This window comes from Vulpes lagopus, chromosome 13 (genome assembly GCF_018345385.1).
Source record: "Vulpes lagopus strain Blue_001 chromosome 13, ASM1834538v1, whole genome shotgun sequence".
NCBI classification, from domain to species: Eukaryota; Metazoa; Chordata; class Mammalia; order Carnivora; family Canidae; genus Vulpes; species Vulpes lagopus.
In genome coordinates, this window is record NC_054836.1 from 5,302,905 (window position 1) to 5,317,674 (window position 14,770).

The 14,770-nt window shown below is 39.4% G+C and overlaps 1 protein-coding gene across 4 annotated transcripts in view; it reads right to left on the bottom strand.

Annotated features, from left to right (window-relative positions):
• Positions 1–14,770, bottom strand: part of COPG2 (COPI coat complex subunit gamma 2) — a 115,161-nt gene that overhangs the window by 84,508 nt on the left and 15,883 nt on the right. For all 4 annotated transcript variants that reach the window (XM_041727482.1, XM_041727481.1, XM_041727483.1 and 1 more), the window contains one exon: positions 10,050–10,129. In XM_041727482.1, coding sequence (XP_041583416.1) covers positions 10,050–10,129 — 80 coding nt within the window. The remainder of the gene's footprint in view (positions 1–10,049; positions 10,130–14,770) is intronic.

Here is a 14,770-nt window from a genome sequence, read left to right on the forward strand (position 1 = left end):
TTCTAAATCCTAAGAATAGAGCAATGAGCAAATCAAAGTCTTTACCTTCGTGGAGCTGAACTACTCATGAGAAGAGAGATAATGTACTTTACCACATAAACAAAATATATAATTTTCAATGCTGATAACTGGCATAAAAAGTAAAGACAATGATATAGAGATCCACTGGCTGAAATGTCCCCAAATCCTTTTTTTTTTAATCTTTTTTTTTTTTTTTAAGATTTTACTTATTTATTCATGATAGTCACACACACACACAGAGAGAGGCAGAGATACAGGCAGAGGGAGAAGCAGGCTCCATGCAGGAAGCCCGATGTGGGATTTGATCCAGGGTCTCCAGGATCGCACCCCAGGCCAAAGGCAGGCGCCAAACTGCTGCGCCACCCAGGGATCCCTCCCCAAATCCTTAAAACCCATCAGACTAGACAACTTAAGAGACACAGACTAAAATGATTAACTCATGACGTTGTGCTCTTTCTCACTAATGGCTTTCTAAAATGACAACTGTCAGTGGCTCCAGAACTTTCTACTGTGTTGCAAAAATAATCAGAGGAGTGTGGAGTGTGGATGGAGCTACTACATTCCATGTCCATACTTTTAAAGAGGTTTTTGTTTTTAGCCTTTATACTCTATCATTCACCTTTTATCTTCCTATCCTGTGTCCTCTACATATTTATCCTGCCCCCAAACTGACTATCCATCCCCTACTCCTCTGGTCTTCCCTTCACAGGATCCAAACTAGCCAACAACTCCAACTCCCTCCATCAGGGGGCCAAGAGGAGAAAGTTGTGAAGAACTGATAGCCCAATTTCTCTCTCTATATATATTTTTTAGTTAAAAAAGTATTTTCATATAAGAGTACACCTTGAAAACATCCAGAAAGATATAAAAAATATACAGTCTAAGTCTCGCCTCACCCACCCCAGCCTGTAGTGCCACTCAAGTAAAGATAGTCATTGTGAACAGCTGCTTATGTTTTCTTAAGGAATTTTTTAAATGTATATATATAAATAACCATAGAGACATTAAAATGTATGCAAATGAATCTCTTCTGGCACCTCCCTTTTTCACTTAATATATCTTAAGAATCTTTCCCCATTGGGAGATTTTATATGATACAGAGAGAGAGTGAGCATGCATGTGCATAAGCAGATGGAGAGGGAGAAGCAGGCTTTCTACTGAGCAGGGAGCCCAATGAGGGACTCAATCCCAGGACCCCGGGATCATGACCTGAGCCAAAGGCAGATACTTACCAGATGGGGCCACCTAGGCACCCCCCATTGGTAGACTTTAAAAAAAAATTTAGGTATCTATATATTTTTAATATCCAAATATATATCTAAAATGTCATTTTAATAGTAGCACGCACGGATTTCCACTGTTTGGATATAAATAATTTATCAACGCATCTTTTTACTAATATTTGAATTTTTCTAATTAGATAAAAACTGAGGCTTGGCAGGTTCAGTTTCTTCTGAGGTCTCTCTCCTTGGCTTGTGCATTACATGAAAGCAGCCATGCACAATACATGAAAAATAGGAATGGCTGTGTTCCAATAAAACTTTATTTACAAAACGAGGCAGCAGTTTCAGCCACGGGCCAGTCTGCCAACTGCTGCTCTGCACTGCAGTCTTAGTTTGGGCTGCCTTGACAAAGGCTTACAGACAGGTAGTTTATTTGGGAATGTGCTCTGAGGGAAGAGAAGTGAAGAAAGGGAGGTGAACAAAGAAGGAGGGAAACTAATACAAAGAAATTAAGGAGCCTTGTGAAATACATGTGGGAAGCACAATTCCAAGGGATGAAGAGGAAAGAATTGACTCACTAGGTCTTAGACCCTGGCTGAGAGTTAATCCCAGAGTGTTAACTCCCCATTCGGTTAACATTCACATGTTAACTCCCACACGTGAGTCCCAAGTGAGCACCCAAACTGGAGTGCCAGAGAAATTGCAGGGCAAGAAGTGAAACACTCAGTGTATGCTTGGAGTGAGGTACTACTGACACAAGAAGCTGGCCCCTGCACAGCATAGCTGACCACAAGCACAGCTGGGATCAAAGAGAAGGCCTGAGAAAACGTGAGGTGGCTCAACAGCAGCACCCAGGAGAGTCCATCCTTTGCACCTCTCAAATTTGAACATGTCTTCCATTAAATCTACCCTATCACTGAGTCTTCAAGATGGTAACCATCCACTATCTTTACAAGAAACAGGAAAATTAGCAGAGTATGGTATAATCCTTGCTGCTACACAACACATTCCAAAGTCACCGTTTATGGTCACCATCTCCTTCCCATAATCACCCATTCTCTATTTCGCTCACTCTTAGCCAGCATTTTGTCTCATCTTGGTCAGTTGTCTAGTAAGTGACTCAAACCTTCATTCCAAAGGATCTGAGCTCTTTGTTGGAGATTTACCAGGGCTGGACCATTGGTTGTTACCCATCCTCTCTTCACCACCGTCTCAGGCATGAACACATCAAAATATACTCAAGGAAATACCCTGAATTCTAAATACGGTCCTCTCTTCCATGTCTGTATAGCAACAAGCCTAGCTACTGACAGTGATCAAGGTCAGTTACCTCTAGGAGTACAGCCCTCTTGTCTTTATCTGCTGGTCCACTGGGGCATAAATAATACAAAGTGGCCTAACAGTAGTCATCATTTCAAACATGCCAACTGGCTCACTGTCTGCCCCAGGACTTCTCTGACACTGGAGTATGGGGTGCCTGTGGTTGCCAACTTATCACTCAGACACATAGATCTAGAAGTATGGGGTGTTTCTGTGCTGAAAGCAATCGTCAAACAGTGGGAATCAGGAGTCAAGGGGTTAAATGTTTCCCCTCATTCATCATTGAAAATATCGTCCCTAGAGGGACACCTGAATGGCTCCGTGGTTGAACATCTGCCTTCAGTTCAGGGTGTGATCCCGGAGACCCCGGATCAAGTCCTGCATCGGGCTCCCTGCATGGAGCCTGCTTCTCCCTCTGCCCATGTCTCTGCCTCTCTCTGTGTGTGTCTCACGAATAAATAAATAAAATCTTTAAAAAATATATTGTCCCTTGGGAAACAGGGCCTTTAACTAACCATGTTCTGGGTTGGGATGGGAAGCATAGATTCAACAAGTGGGTGATTGGAACAAGGGTGAGAGGGCAAGTCCTACTTCCACCTCTTGATTCCTAGAGCCACATATTGTATTAATTGGGACCATACGCTACACTGTGTACCATACACTACACTGACCATCAATTTAACATATAGACTGCATCCTAGAGAATTTTCCAACTAAACAGGGTCCCATCTCTAACATTTATCTCAGCTGAGCATTCAATAGGTCATCCCGTCACTGTATTAGGTTATTGGCTCACAGAATAGATCATGAGCTTACTGTCAAACCACTTTTGCCATAAAATGAGTGGCAATGTCGTATAGGATACCATGAACATAAGAAACTGTACAACTGGGATCCCTGGGTGGCGCAGCGGTTTAGCGCCTGCCTTCGGCCCAGGGCGCGATCCTGGAGACCCGGGATCATCGAATCCCATGTCGGGCTCCCGGTGCATGAAGCCTGCTTCTCCCTCTGCCTGTGTCTCTGCCTCTCTCTCTCTCTCTCACTCTCTCTCTCTCTCTGTGACTATCATAAATAAATAAAATAAAATAAAATAAAATAAAAAGAAACTGTACAACTTAGATCTACCTAGAAAACACCTGGATCTTCTACGTGATTTTGCCATGTAATTAAGAGAAACTCAAGTAGTTAAATTTATCAGTCTTTTCTTTCATTGCCTCTGGAATTGCAGTGCTAACAAAGCTTTTCCCTACAACAAGATTAAAGAGGAATACACTCACGTTTTCTTTAGTACTCGTATGCTTTCATTTTTCAAATTTATATCCCTTACCCATTTAGAGTTTATTCATGTACAGGATGTGAAATATGGATCTAATTGTATTCTCCGAAGTGACAACTCAGTTGTCCCAGCATCATATATTAAGAAGTACATGTTTACCCCCAGTGATTAGAGATGCCACTCTGTCATAAATTAAATTTCCACATGTATTTGGGTCTAATTCTATACTTTCCATTTGTATCAGAAAATTCTAAAAATGCAGATCACCATGGCCAAGGTGACTCATTACAAAGTTATCACACAATTTTATTCCATTGGTGTATTCATGAGTCAGTACCACAGTTTTATGTGCTCAGGCCTTAATACTTAATACTTCACTGACCTATAGAGCAGTTTTTCTTTTACAGTTATTTCCTGGATATTCTTAAAAGTTTGTTTTTTCCACATGAACTTTAGTATCAACTTTTCCAAGTCCATAATACATAGCCTGTTGATTTTTTCATTTAGAGTGTACTGAATTTACAAATTTAGAGAGTACTGAAATCTTTATGTTTAATTGATCCATTAAAAAATATTTACATTTGTTCAAGTAACTTTGAGTCTTTCAGGGCTTTGTTTATTTTTTTAAATTTATTTATTCATAAGAGACACACAGAGAGAGGCAGAGACACAGGCAGAGGGAGAAGCAGGCTCCATTCAGGGAGCCCAACGTGGGACTCGATCCCAGGGCTCCAGGATCACACCCCATCTTTTAGGGCTTTAAATTAAATTATTTTTTTCCTTTTGTAAGTTTTCTGCATAAGGCGATTATATCATTCTACATTGGTGTGGAGCAGACTCTTTTGATTTGGGTGTTGTCAGGTTTTGTTATTTTAACTGCAATTCTAGTGGGTATGGAACGATATCTCACTAAAGTTTTACTTTCTCTTTCTTTCTTTCTTTCAAAATATTTTATTTATTTTTTCAGGATAGACACAGAGAGAGAGAGGCAGAGACATAGGCATAGAGAGAAGCAGGCTTCCTGCCAGGACCTCGATCCCAGGAATCCGGGATCACACGCTGAGCTGAAGGCAGATGCTCAACCATGAGCATCCCCTCACACTGAGGTTTTAATCTGCATTTCCCTGATGGCTAATAATATTGAGAACATTTCTATGTACTTATTGGCCATCTGTATACTATTTTATGAAGTGTCTGCCTTCAGGTTTTCTTAATCTCCATGGTTTCTTAGCCAGGTCACACAACTGTCCACATACGCACAGTGGTCATCTACTCTAATAGTTTTCTATTCCTGCTATAACAAATGACCACAATTAGTGGCTTAAAATAAAAATTTATTATCTTACTGTTCCAAGGATTAGCAGTCCAACACAGAGCTCACCAGGATAAAATCCCCATGTCAGCAAGGTTGCTTCCCTCTCACAGGCAAATACATTCACCCCATCTCAAGACGCCCCCAGATCTAATGCATCACAGCACCAACGCGAAGTCCAAAACCTCATCAAAAATCTGATTCAAAAGTCCTAACCTTATCATCAAAATCATCTGTTAGGCACAGATGCAGCTGGGCATACTCTCCTGAGATGAAATTCCTCTCCACCTGTGGGCCTGTGAAACTAGAAAACAAGTTCTCTGCTCCCAAAATAAAAGGGTCGGGCCACCTCAGGATAGCACTTACAGACACTGCTGTTTACAAAAAGAAAATGGGGGCAGCCCGGGTGGCTCAGCGGTTTGGCGCCGCCTTCCGCCCAGGGCGTGATCCTGGAGTCCCGGGATCGAGTCCCATGTCGGGCTCCCTGCATGGAGCCTGCTTCTCTCTCTGCCTGTGTCTCTGCCTCTCTGTGTGTGTGTCTCTCATGAATGAATAAAATCTTAACAACAACAACAAAAAAAATGGAATGAAACCAGGTCACTGATCCCAAGCAATTCTGAAATCCAGCCAAGCAAACTGGAAAAGGTTTCAGGTGCCAGCAGATTTCTCATTTTTCTCAAATCCACACTATGGGCCTGCACTCCTGCCCTCAGAGCCATCCTCCCTTTCTGTCAGGGAGGCATGTGTTTAAAGCTCAAGAGCGTTCTTGGCCAGTATCCTGTTGTAGAATCTGGGATTCTGACAACCTTCTTTCACTTTATCCACTCTTTGTCCCCATCAGTCCAGGCTGGCAGTGGTGCTGCTGCTGAAAGATTCTCAAGTGCCTGTGGGACTACCACGTAAGTCTAGGGGCTCACTCCCTTCGACAGGAGACTCTGCCACAGATCTTGCCTAAACAGTCCCATCTCTCTTTCTGGCTTCTGCTTAGATACTGAGGGAATCTGAGTCACACCCATCCTTGATCTCTTCAGAGTGTTGTGTATGAGTGAAGACTCTCTTACCTTTTCATCTTTCTGAGGTGTTGGTAAAAGCCTGCAGAGTAACTCTTTTGACTTTTCCTCTAGAGCACACTTTGCTACTGATTTTTTTTTTTTTTTAAGATTTTATTTATACGTGAGAGACACACAGAGAGAGGCAGAGGGAGAAGCAGGCTCCCTGTAGGGAGCCTGATGCAGGACTCCATCCCAGGGCCCTGGGATCATGATCTGAGTCGAAGGAAGACACTTTTGACCACTGAGTCACCCAAGCACCCCTGAATCTCTTGATCTTAGCACACTTTGTCATTTGGGTAGGCTGCATATTTCCCAAATCAAGAACTCTTGATTTTTTTTGGAGGGGGGGTATAATTGACATATAATGTATCAGTTTCAGGTACACAACATAATGATTTGATATTTGTAAAGAACTCCTGGTTCTTTAACAGGCATCTCCTCAATTTGTTTCTCTACTCTCAAATTTTACTCTAAGTGGTCAAAAGAAACTAGGCCACACCTTGACACTCTGGAAATCTCTGTTAAACATCCAAGCTCACAAGTCCTATTTCTATATAACTGCAGGACACAATCTTACTAAGGTTTTTGCCAATACAGGATAAAGGTCCCCTTCCCTCCAGTTGCTGTCACCTTCCTCATTTCCTCCTGAGCCCTCCCCAGCAGCACCTTTAGTGTCCATATTTCTACCAGTATGTTCACATGATCTGAGCGTTCTCTACAGTGAGAAATGTTTGCCCTGCTCCTCGCTTCTTTCTGAGTCTACCAAGGTCATCAGCATCCAGGTTTCCACTAATGCTTTGTTCAAGGTAACACAGATTCTTTTCTGTCATGTTCCCCCAAATTTTTCCAGCACCTACTCACTGCTCAATCCCAAAGCCACTTTCACATTTTCAGGTATTCGTTACAGCAGCACCCACTTCCAGGTACCAAAATCTCAGTAATTTTCCCCCAACTCTGAGATATAGTTGGCATAGAACACTGTATAATTTTAAAGCATGCAAAGTGTTGATTTGATACACTTATAGGTTACAAAATCAATTCGTTTTCTATTGCCGCTGTAACAAATTACCACAAATTTAGAGACTTAAGACCACATTCATTTCTTTATCTTGCAGTTCTGTAAATTAGAAATGCAACACACATCTCACTGGGATAACATCAAGATATCAGCAGGGTTACATTCCTTTCTGGAAGCTGTAGGGGTGAATCCATTCATTTCCCTGCCTTTTCTTTTCTTTTTTTTTTAAGATTTTATTTATTTACTCATGATAGACACACAGAGAGAGACAGAGACACAGACAGAGGGAGAAGCAGGCTCCATGCAGGGAGCCTGATGTGGGACTGGATCCTGGGTCTCCAGGATCACGCCCTGGGCCAAAGACAGGTGCTTAAAACGCTGAGCCACCCAGGCTGCCCTCCTTGCCTTTTCTAACTGCTAGAGGCCACCCACATTCCTTGGCTTACAGCCCCCCCCCCCCCCGCCCCCCGATCTCTGAATCCAGCAACACTGCATCTGTGACCTGTTTCCATTGTCACATGTCTTGACTGAGTGACCCTTCTGCTTCTCTCTTCTACTTCTAAGGACCTTTATCTTTATCGGGCCTATCTGAATAATCACTCTATTCTCCCTACTTGGTGATTGATTGGCAACTTTACTTCCCCTTGGCGATGTAATATTCCTAACACATTCTCAGGTCCTGGGAATTAGGCTAGGGAGATCTTTGGAGGACCATTATTCTGCTTACTACATCTACTAATCAACTTAAAATGAGCTAGAAGCAAACCACATTTCATGGCAGCCTAACAGGACTCAGAGGGAAGTACTAACAGCTAAACAAACAAAAAACCCTGACCTATTTTTAATTTTTCCAAAATTTAGTGAGTATGTCAATCTAAGTGAAGATTTTCAGTTTGTTACTCGTGGCAGATAGATAGTGTTAGCTAACTAATCCAATACCCATTTTCAATTCCTTCTCCCTTGCCTGCCCCTAATACTTGGCTTTTAAAAGCTAAATAATCACTTTCCTGGGCCTAAAGATAGTCATGTAACACAGCTGTGGCAAATGAAATCTACAAATTGCCTTGGGAAAAGCTACTGTATACCTGATGAAAGAGGCAGATGGTGCTGGTCCTCCCTGGCCCCCTTCCCGGTACCCCTACCACCTTGACTGGGGCACTGCCAGTAATTCAGGCATCTATTTTGCAATAATGTGAGATTCAAGAGTCACCAGCCCTCACACTGTTACACTACTGAAACCAACACTAGCGACTCTATGCCTAGTGACTACATCTGGCTCTCCGTTATTTTCAGCTGAAAGCTTTACTAATTGAAACTAGATCTAATACAACTGCTGGTTAAAAACAAGCACCCTCCTCCAAAATTTATGCTGTTATACAAAAACCAAATTCACTTAAATGAATTATAATTAATAATTAGGAAGGCAGTTCTTCTTTAAATAACATTTATTATATATATGTATTTAACAAATATTATATATTATATAAGCATATATATACTTTTATATAATATACAAATATTATATTTGTTATATATATGTACTTAATAAAAGTCTGAAACACTTGGAAATTTTCAAAATTTTAAAATAAAATAAATAGCCACAATCCCAAACACCCAGAGATGACCTACTGGTAATATATCAATATATTTCCATCCATATATTTTTTACATATGTACATAAAACATTTTTAAAAGAGAGACTATATATAAAAATATAAAACGCAGACTTAAATCCAACTCTCATTCAGTACTTTTTGAGGACTTTTTCATATTCAAAAAATTAAAATAATCCCATAATCTGATTAAAACATGGTTATTTAAATTATATTTAACAATGGCAGACATTTAAATCATTTTACCCTTTCTACTAGTGTAAACAGTGTTTCAATGAACATTTTTTTTTTATTTTTTAAAAAATATTTTATTTATTTATTCATGAGACACACAGAGAGAGAGAGAGAGAGAGAGAGAGAGAGAGGGGCAGAGACACAGGCAGAGGGAGAAGCAGGCTCCATGCAGGGAGCCCGACGTGGGACTCGATCCCGGGGCTGCCCAATGAACATTATATATAAGTCTTCCTGTGCTATCTCTGATTATCTTCTGAGCATAGTTCCATTGATGTGGTATTACGGAGTCAAAGGGATAAAACTTTTCAAATGTTCAACATCTAAATGCTGTCAAACTGCTTTCTAAAAAAACTGAATCAATTTATTATTCTGTTCCTATATATACAAGAATGTCGGTTTCTTGTGCAAGCACCTACTGCTTTTTTTTTCTTTCTCTTTTGCCAATTTGATGAGTAAAAATCTTACAACTCATTTGCGTTTTTAATTTACATTTTTTTTGCTTACTAGTGAGAATGACTAAGAATAATCAGATCCAAAAAAAAAAAAAAAAGAATAATCAGATCCTTTATATTGGTTATTTTATGAATTATTACTGGAATTTTTCTGAAGTAGAAGAGTTCTTTACATAATATATGTACTAGCCTTTGAAATACTTATTGTATACTCATTTATACTCATTGTATAAAGTATTGTAAATATTTTATATTAATGTGTCATTTACATTTTGGTTCTGTTTACATATTATTATGAACATTTAAAACGTATTAGCAAATCTATTAGCATCAACCTTTTGACTGCTTTATCAGATGGGCATGGTTTTCACATGAGGACAAACCATATTTTAGGAAAGAATGCTTTAAGATTTTTTTAAATTCCTATTTGCTTTCTTATAGTCAAAAAGTAAAGTTAATAGAAATGGAACAACAATTATTCTATTAAATACATAAGTACCCCATGCAAGACTCTGACCATTCACATACCTGCTTGTGACAATTATCACATCCTCAGAGATTGTAGCCATTTCTTTGATGGTAAGGTAGCACATTCTTCTCAGTGTTTGCTGAAAAATTATTTATAAAAGGCAGATTACTACAAGGAAATAGTTCTTAAACAGTTGAAGTGAGAGACTCAAGTAGATACATTTAGGTCATTCTTCTTTCTTTTCTTTTCTTTTCTTTTTTTTATTCATGACAGACAGAGAGAGAGAGAGAGAGAGAGAGAGAGGCAGAGACACAGGCAGAGAGAGAAGCAGGCTCCATGCAAGGAGTCTGACGTGGGACTCGATCCTGTGTCTCCAGGATCATGCCCTGGGCCGAAGGTGGCGTTAAACCACCGAGCCACCTGGGCTGCCCACATTTAGGTCATTCTTAATAAGATTCTCGTCTACCAAAAAAATCCTTTTAAAAATATCTGGATGAGAAAACATTCAGAACACTACTGTTTCCTAAACAGGTAAATGATGCACTGACACAGTGAAAAACATCTAGGTTAAAATTTTAAAATGTAAATTAAAAATTAAAAAATGATATTTTTTAAAAAGATTTTATTTATTCATTCATAGAGATGCAGAGAGAGAGAGAGAGAGGCAGAGACACAGGCAGAGGGAGAAGCAGGCTCCATGCAGAGAGCCTGACATGGGACTCGATCCAGGGTCTCCAGGATCACACCCTGGGCTGCAGGCGGCGCTAAACCACTGCGCCACCGGGGCTGCCCTAAAAAATGATATTTATACAGAGATCTAAACTTTGACAATGTGAATCCAAAGACAGGTTTCTCCAAGTGTTAAAAGCTTATCCTAGAAAGTGTATCTTTAAAATTCTTTAAGTATATGGATGGAGAGACATGCAGACTCTGTATCATCTCAGTCCAGCATATACAGATGCTTTTCCTTAAAGTGTGTGTGATTGTATAACCAACTTCCATTTTCAATTATCAAGATTTTTATATGGATATCTGGGTCCAACGTAACTGTTCACTTAATACTAGTAAAGTTTTATCTATGCTCCTACTCACTTGGTCTCTGGTTTATTCATACACTATGGGCACTGGTTCCTCTGGCCTGCCCAGCCTCATTCCCTACCAGCAACTTCACATTTCTTATACATAGTGAAACTCAAATACATCAGTCCAGCTACAGACTCCAAACTGTGAAAGAACCTGGTGGAGACTATTGAGCCCATTAAGGGAAGAGAAGAAAACAGTGAGGATTCTCATGGTGACTGAACAGAGAAAAAGAATCACCCCAAGAAAGAGAAAGCCAGTCCAGGTCAGATGAATGGGGCAGATGACAGCCATATGAAGCTACCAGGAGAAGAAAACAAAAAGAACCAAAACTTCAGAGCTGAAGAAAATTTGCCTCACCCACCCCCAAAATAAAAATCTACCACAAACCAGAAAAAAATTGGAGACACAAAAAATTCAGCTAAAGCACAAAAAATGGGTGTGGGACCCTCAACATTAGTCATCAGAGCAATACAAAAAACCATATTTCAGATATTACCTCACATCCACCAAAATGGCTAAAATTAAGAATGATAATACAAAGTGTTGGCAAAGATATGCCAGTAACCACTGAAATATACTGCCTAAATAAACACAGAAATGCTGAATGAAATAGGAGCAAAAAGTTTAACTATGTAGCCAACGTAAAATGAAGTGAAATTCATAGATGCCACAGTAGAAAAGCAAACACCTCATAGCCACAGAAGTACAGGCCCAGGGCCCTACAAGCATAAGATAAAGTATCCAAAGTTTAGGAAGGACAAGATTCTAAAAGGTATGTTCTTCAGGCTCGGAGGAAATAATTCTAGATAACTCAGAAATATACCAAGAAATGGAGAGTGAAAGAAAAGTGGTGAACAGTTAATAAGACAGTATGGTGTCTTAGCTGCAGAAGAGACAAATAGATGAATGGAAGAGAATAGACGCTGAGAAATACACCCATATAAATACAGTCAATTGATCTTTGACAAAGGAACAAAGGCAGTACAATGGAGCAGAGATAGTCTCTTTATAAAATGATACTGGAACAACTAGACATCCACATGCAAAAAAAAAAAAAAAATCTAGACACAGACCTTACACTCTCAACAGAAATTAACCCAAATCACATCACAGGCCTAAGTATAAAATGCAGAATTGTAAAGCTGAGAAGAAAACATAGGAGAAAACCCAGATGACCTTGGGTATGATGATGACTTTTTAGATAAACCCCAAAAGAGGTATGATCATAAAAGAAATAATGAATAAACCAGCCTTTTTTAATATAGGTTGAAGCAAGGAGGAGCAGAGGGAGAGGAAAAATTTTAAGCAGGCTCTACGCCCAGCATGGAGCTTGATGTAGGGCTAGATCTCACAACCTTGAGATCATGACCTGAGCCAAAATCAAGAGTTGGACACCTAGTCGACTGAGCGAAGAGGCATCCTATCCAACCCCCGCTTTTTTGAGAGAGAGAGAGAGAGAGAGAGAGAGAGAGAGAAGCCTTTATTAAAATAAAAACTTCTGGGCAGCCCCAGTGGCCCAGCGATTTAGCACCATTTTCGGCCCAGGGCCTGGTCCTGGAGACCTGGGATTGAGTCCCATGTCGGGCTCCCTGCGTGGGGCCTGCTTCTTTCTCTGCCTGTGTCTTGCCTCTCTCTCTTTCTCTCTGTCTGTCATGAATAAATAAGTAAAATCTTAAAAAAACAAACAAACAAACAAACAAAAAAACAACTTCTGCTCTGCAAAAGACAATGTCAAGAGGATGAGTAGACAAGCCACAGACTGGGAGAAAATGTTTGTAGAATACATAACTGATACAGGATTGTCACCAAAAATATACAAAAACCTCTTAAAAGTAAAAAATAAGAAAAACAACTTGATTAAAAATGAGCCAAAGACTGTAAGACACTTCACTTAAACATGAACAAATGACAAATATATGAAAGTGTTAAGTATTGAAGTGTTAGAGTTGTTTATATATTACAGATGCTCCACATCATATGTCATTTGGGAAAGGCAAATTAAAACAAGATACCACTACATTCCCATGAGAATGGCCAAAATCCAGAACACTGACAACACCAAATGCTGACGAGGATGTGGGGCATCAGGATCTCTCAATCATTGTTGGTGGGAATAAAAATGGTACAGCCAACTGGAAAGATGGTTTGGTGATTTCTTACAAAACTAAATATACTCTTCCCGTACAATTCAGCAATCATGTTCCTTGGTATTTACCTAAAGGAGTTGAAAACTTATGTCTCACATAAAAACCTGCATACAGACATTTATAGCATTTTTTAAATTTTATTTTTAATTAAAAAAAAAATGTTTAAAGTAATCTCTTCACCCAACATAGGGCTCAAATTTACAATCCTAAGATCAAGAGTTGTACACTCTACAGACTGAGCCAGCTGGGTGCTCTATAGCAGCTTTATTCATAATTGCCAAAACTTGGAAGCAATCAAGATATCCTTTAGTAGGTGAATAGATAAACTGTGGTACATCCAGACAAAAGAGTACTACTCAGCACTAAAAAGAAAATGAACTATCAAGCCGTGAAAAGACATGGAAGAAATTAAATGCATATTACTAAGTGAAAGAAATTGATCTGAAAAAGATACATGCTATATAATTCCAGCTACATGACATTCTAGAAAAGGCAATGCTATGAAGACAGTAAAAGCATCTGTGGTTGCCAGGGTTTTGGGGTTAGGATGGGGAATGAATAGATGGAACACAGAAGACTTTTTTGGTCAGTGAAAATACTCTGTATAATATTTAATGATGGATGCATGTCATTATACATTTGTCCAAATCCACATTACATCTAACACCAAGAGTGAAAATTAACATAAACTATGGACTTTGATTATGGACATGTCAATGTAGGTTTATGAATTCTAACAAATTCATCACTCTGGTAAAGGAGGTTGCTAATGGGGGTGTCTGTATGTGCAGGGAGTACCCAGAAAATCTCTGTACCTTCCTTTTAATTTTGCTGTGAACCTAAAATTTCTCTTAAAAAATAAAGGCTTTCAGGCAGCCCAGGTGGCGCAGTGGTTTAGCACCGCCTTCAGCCCAGGGTCTGATCCTGGAGACCCAGTATTGAGTCCCATGTCAGGCTCCCTGCATGGAGCCTGCTTCTCCCTCTGCCTGTGTCTCTGCCTCTCTCTTTCTCTGTGTGTCTTTCATGAATAAATACAATCTTTAAAAAAAATAAAAATAAAAATAAAGGCTGTCTTTAAAAAGTGCTAAGGACATGGATAAATCTCAATGAACAACAACCAAAACAACCCACAAGAAAGGATGTGTTATTATATATATATGTATGTGTGCTTGTGTGTATGCATATGTACACATATGTTCATATATTCATATACATAAAGATTAAAAGTGTCCTAAGGTTCTCAAATCTTCCACAAACAGGTACAAGATAAAGATGAGTACTAAATTCTGAAAGGCAAATAATCATGTTGCGATTTCTAGGGAAACAATTAAAAGAATTTCCAAGCTATTATCCCAGTAATGTTCTGTTCATTTTTATACAGTCTTTTTTTCTCTCTTGGCTTTATTCTGGATAGTTTCTGTCTTCAAGGTTACTGATTTTTTCCCTGTCTCTAATCTGCTTAACCCCATGAGGTCTATTTTTCATTTTATATATGCAAGTTCACATACATTTTTCCCCTTAACTTCTAGAACGTGCATTTGGGTCTCTCT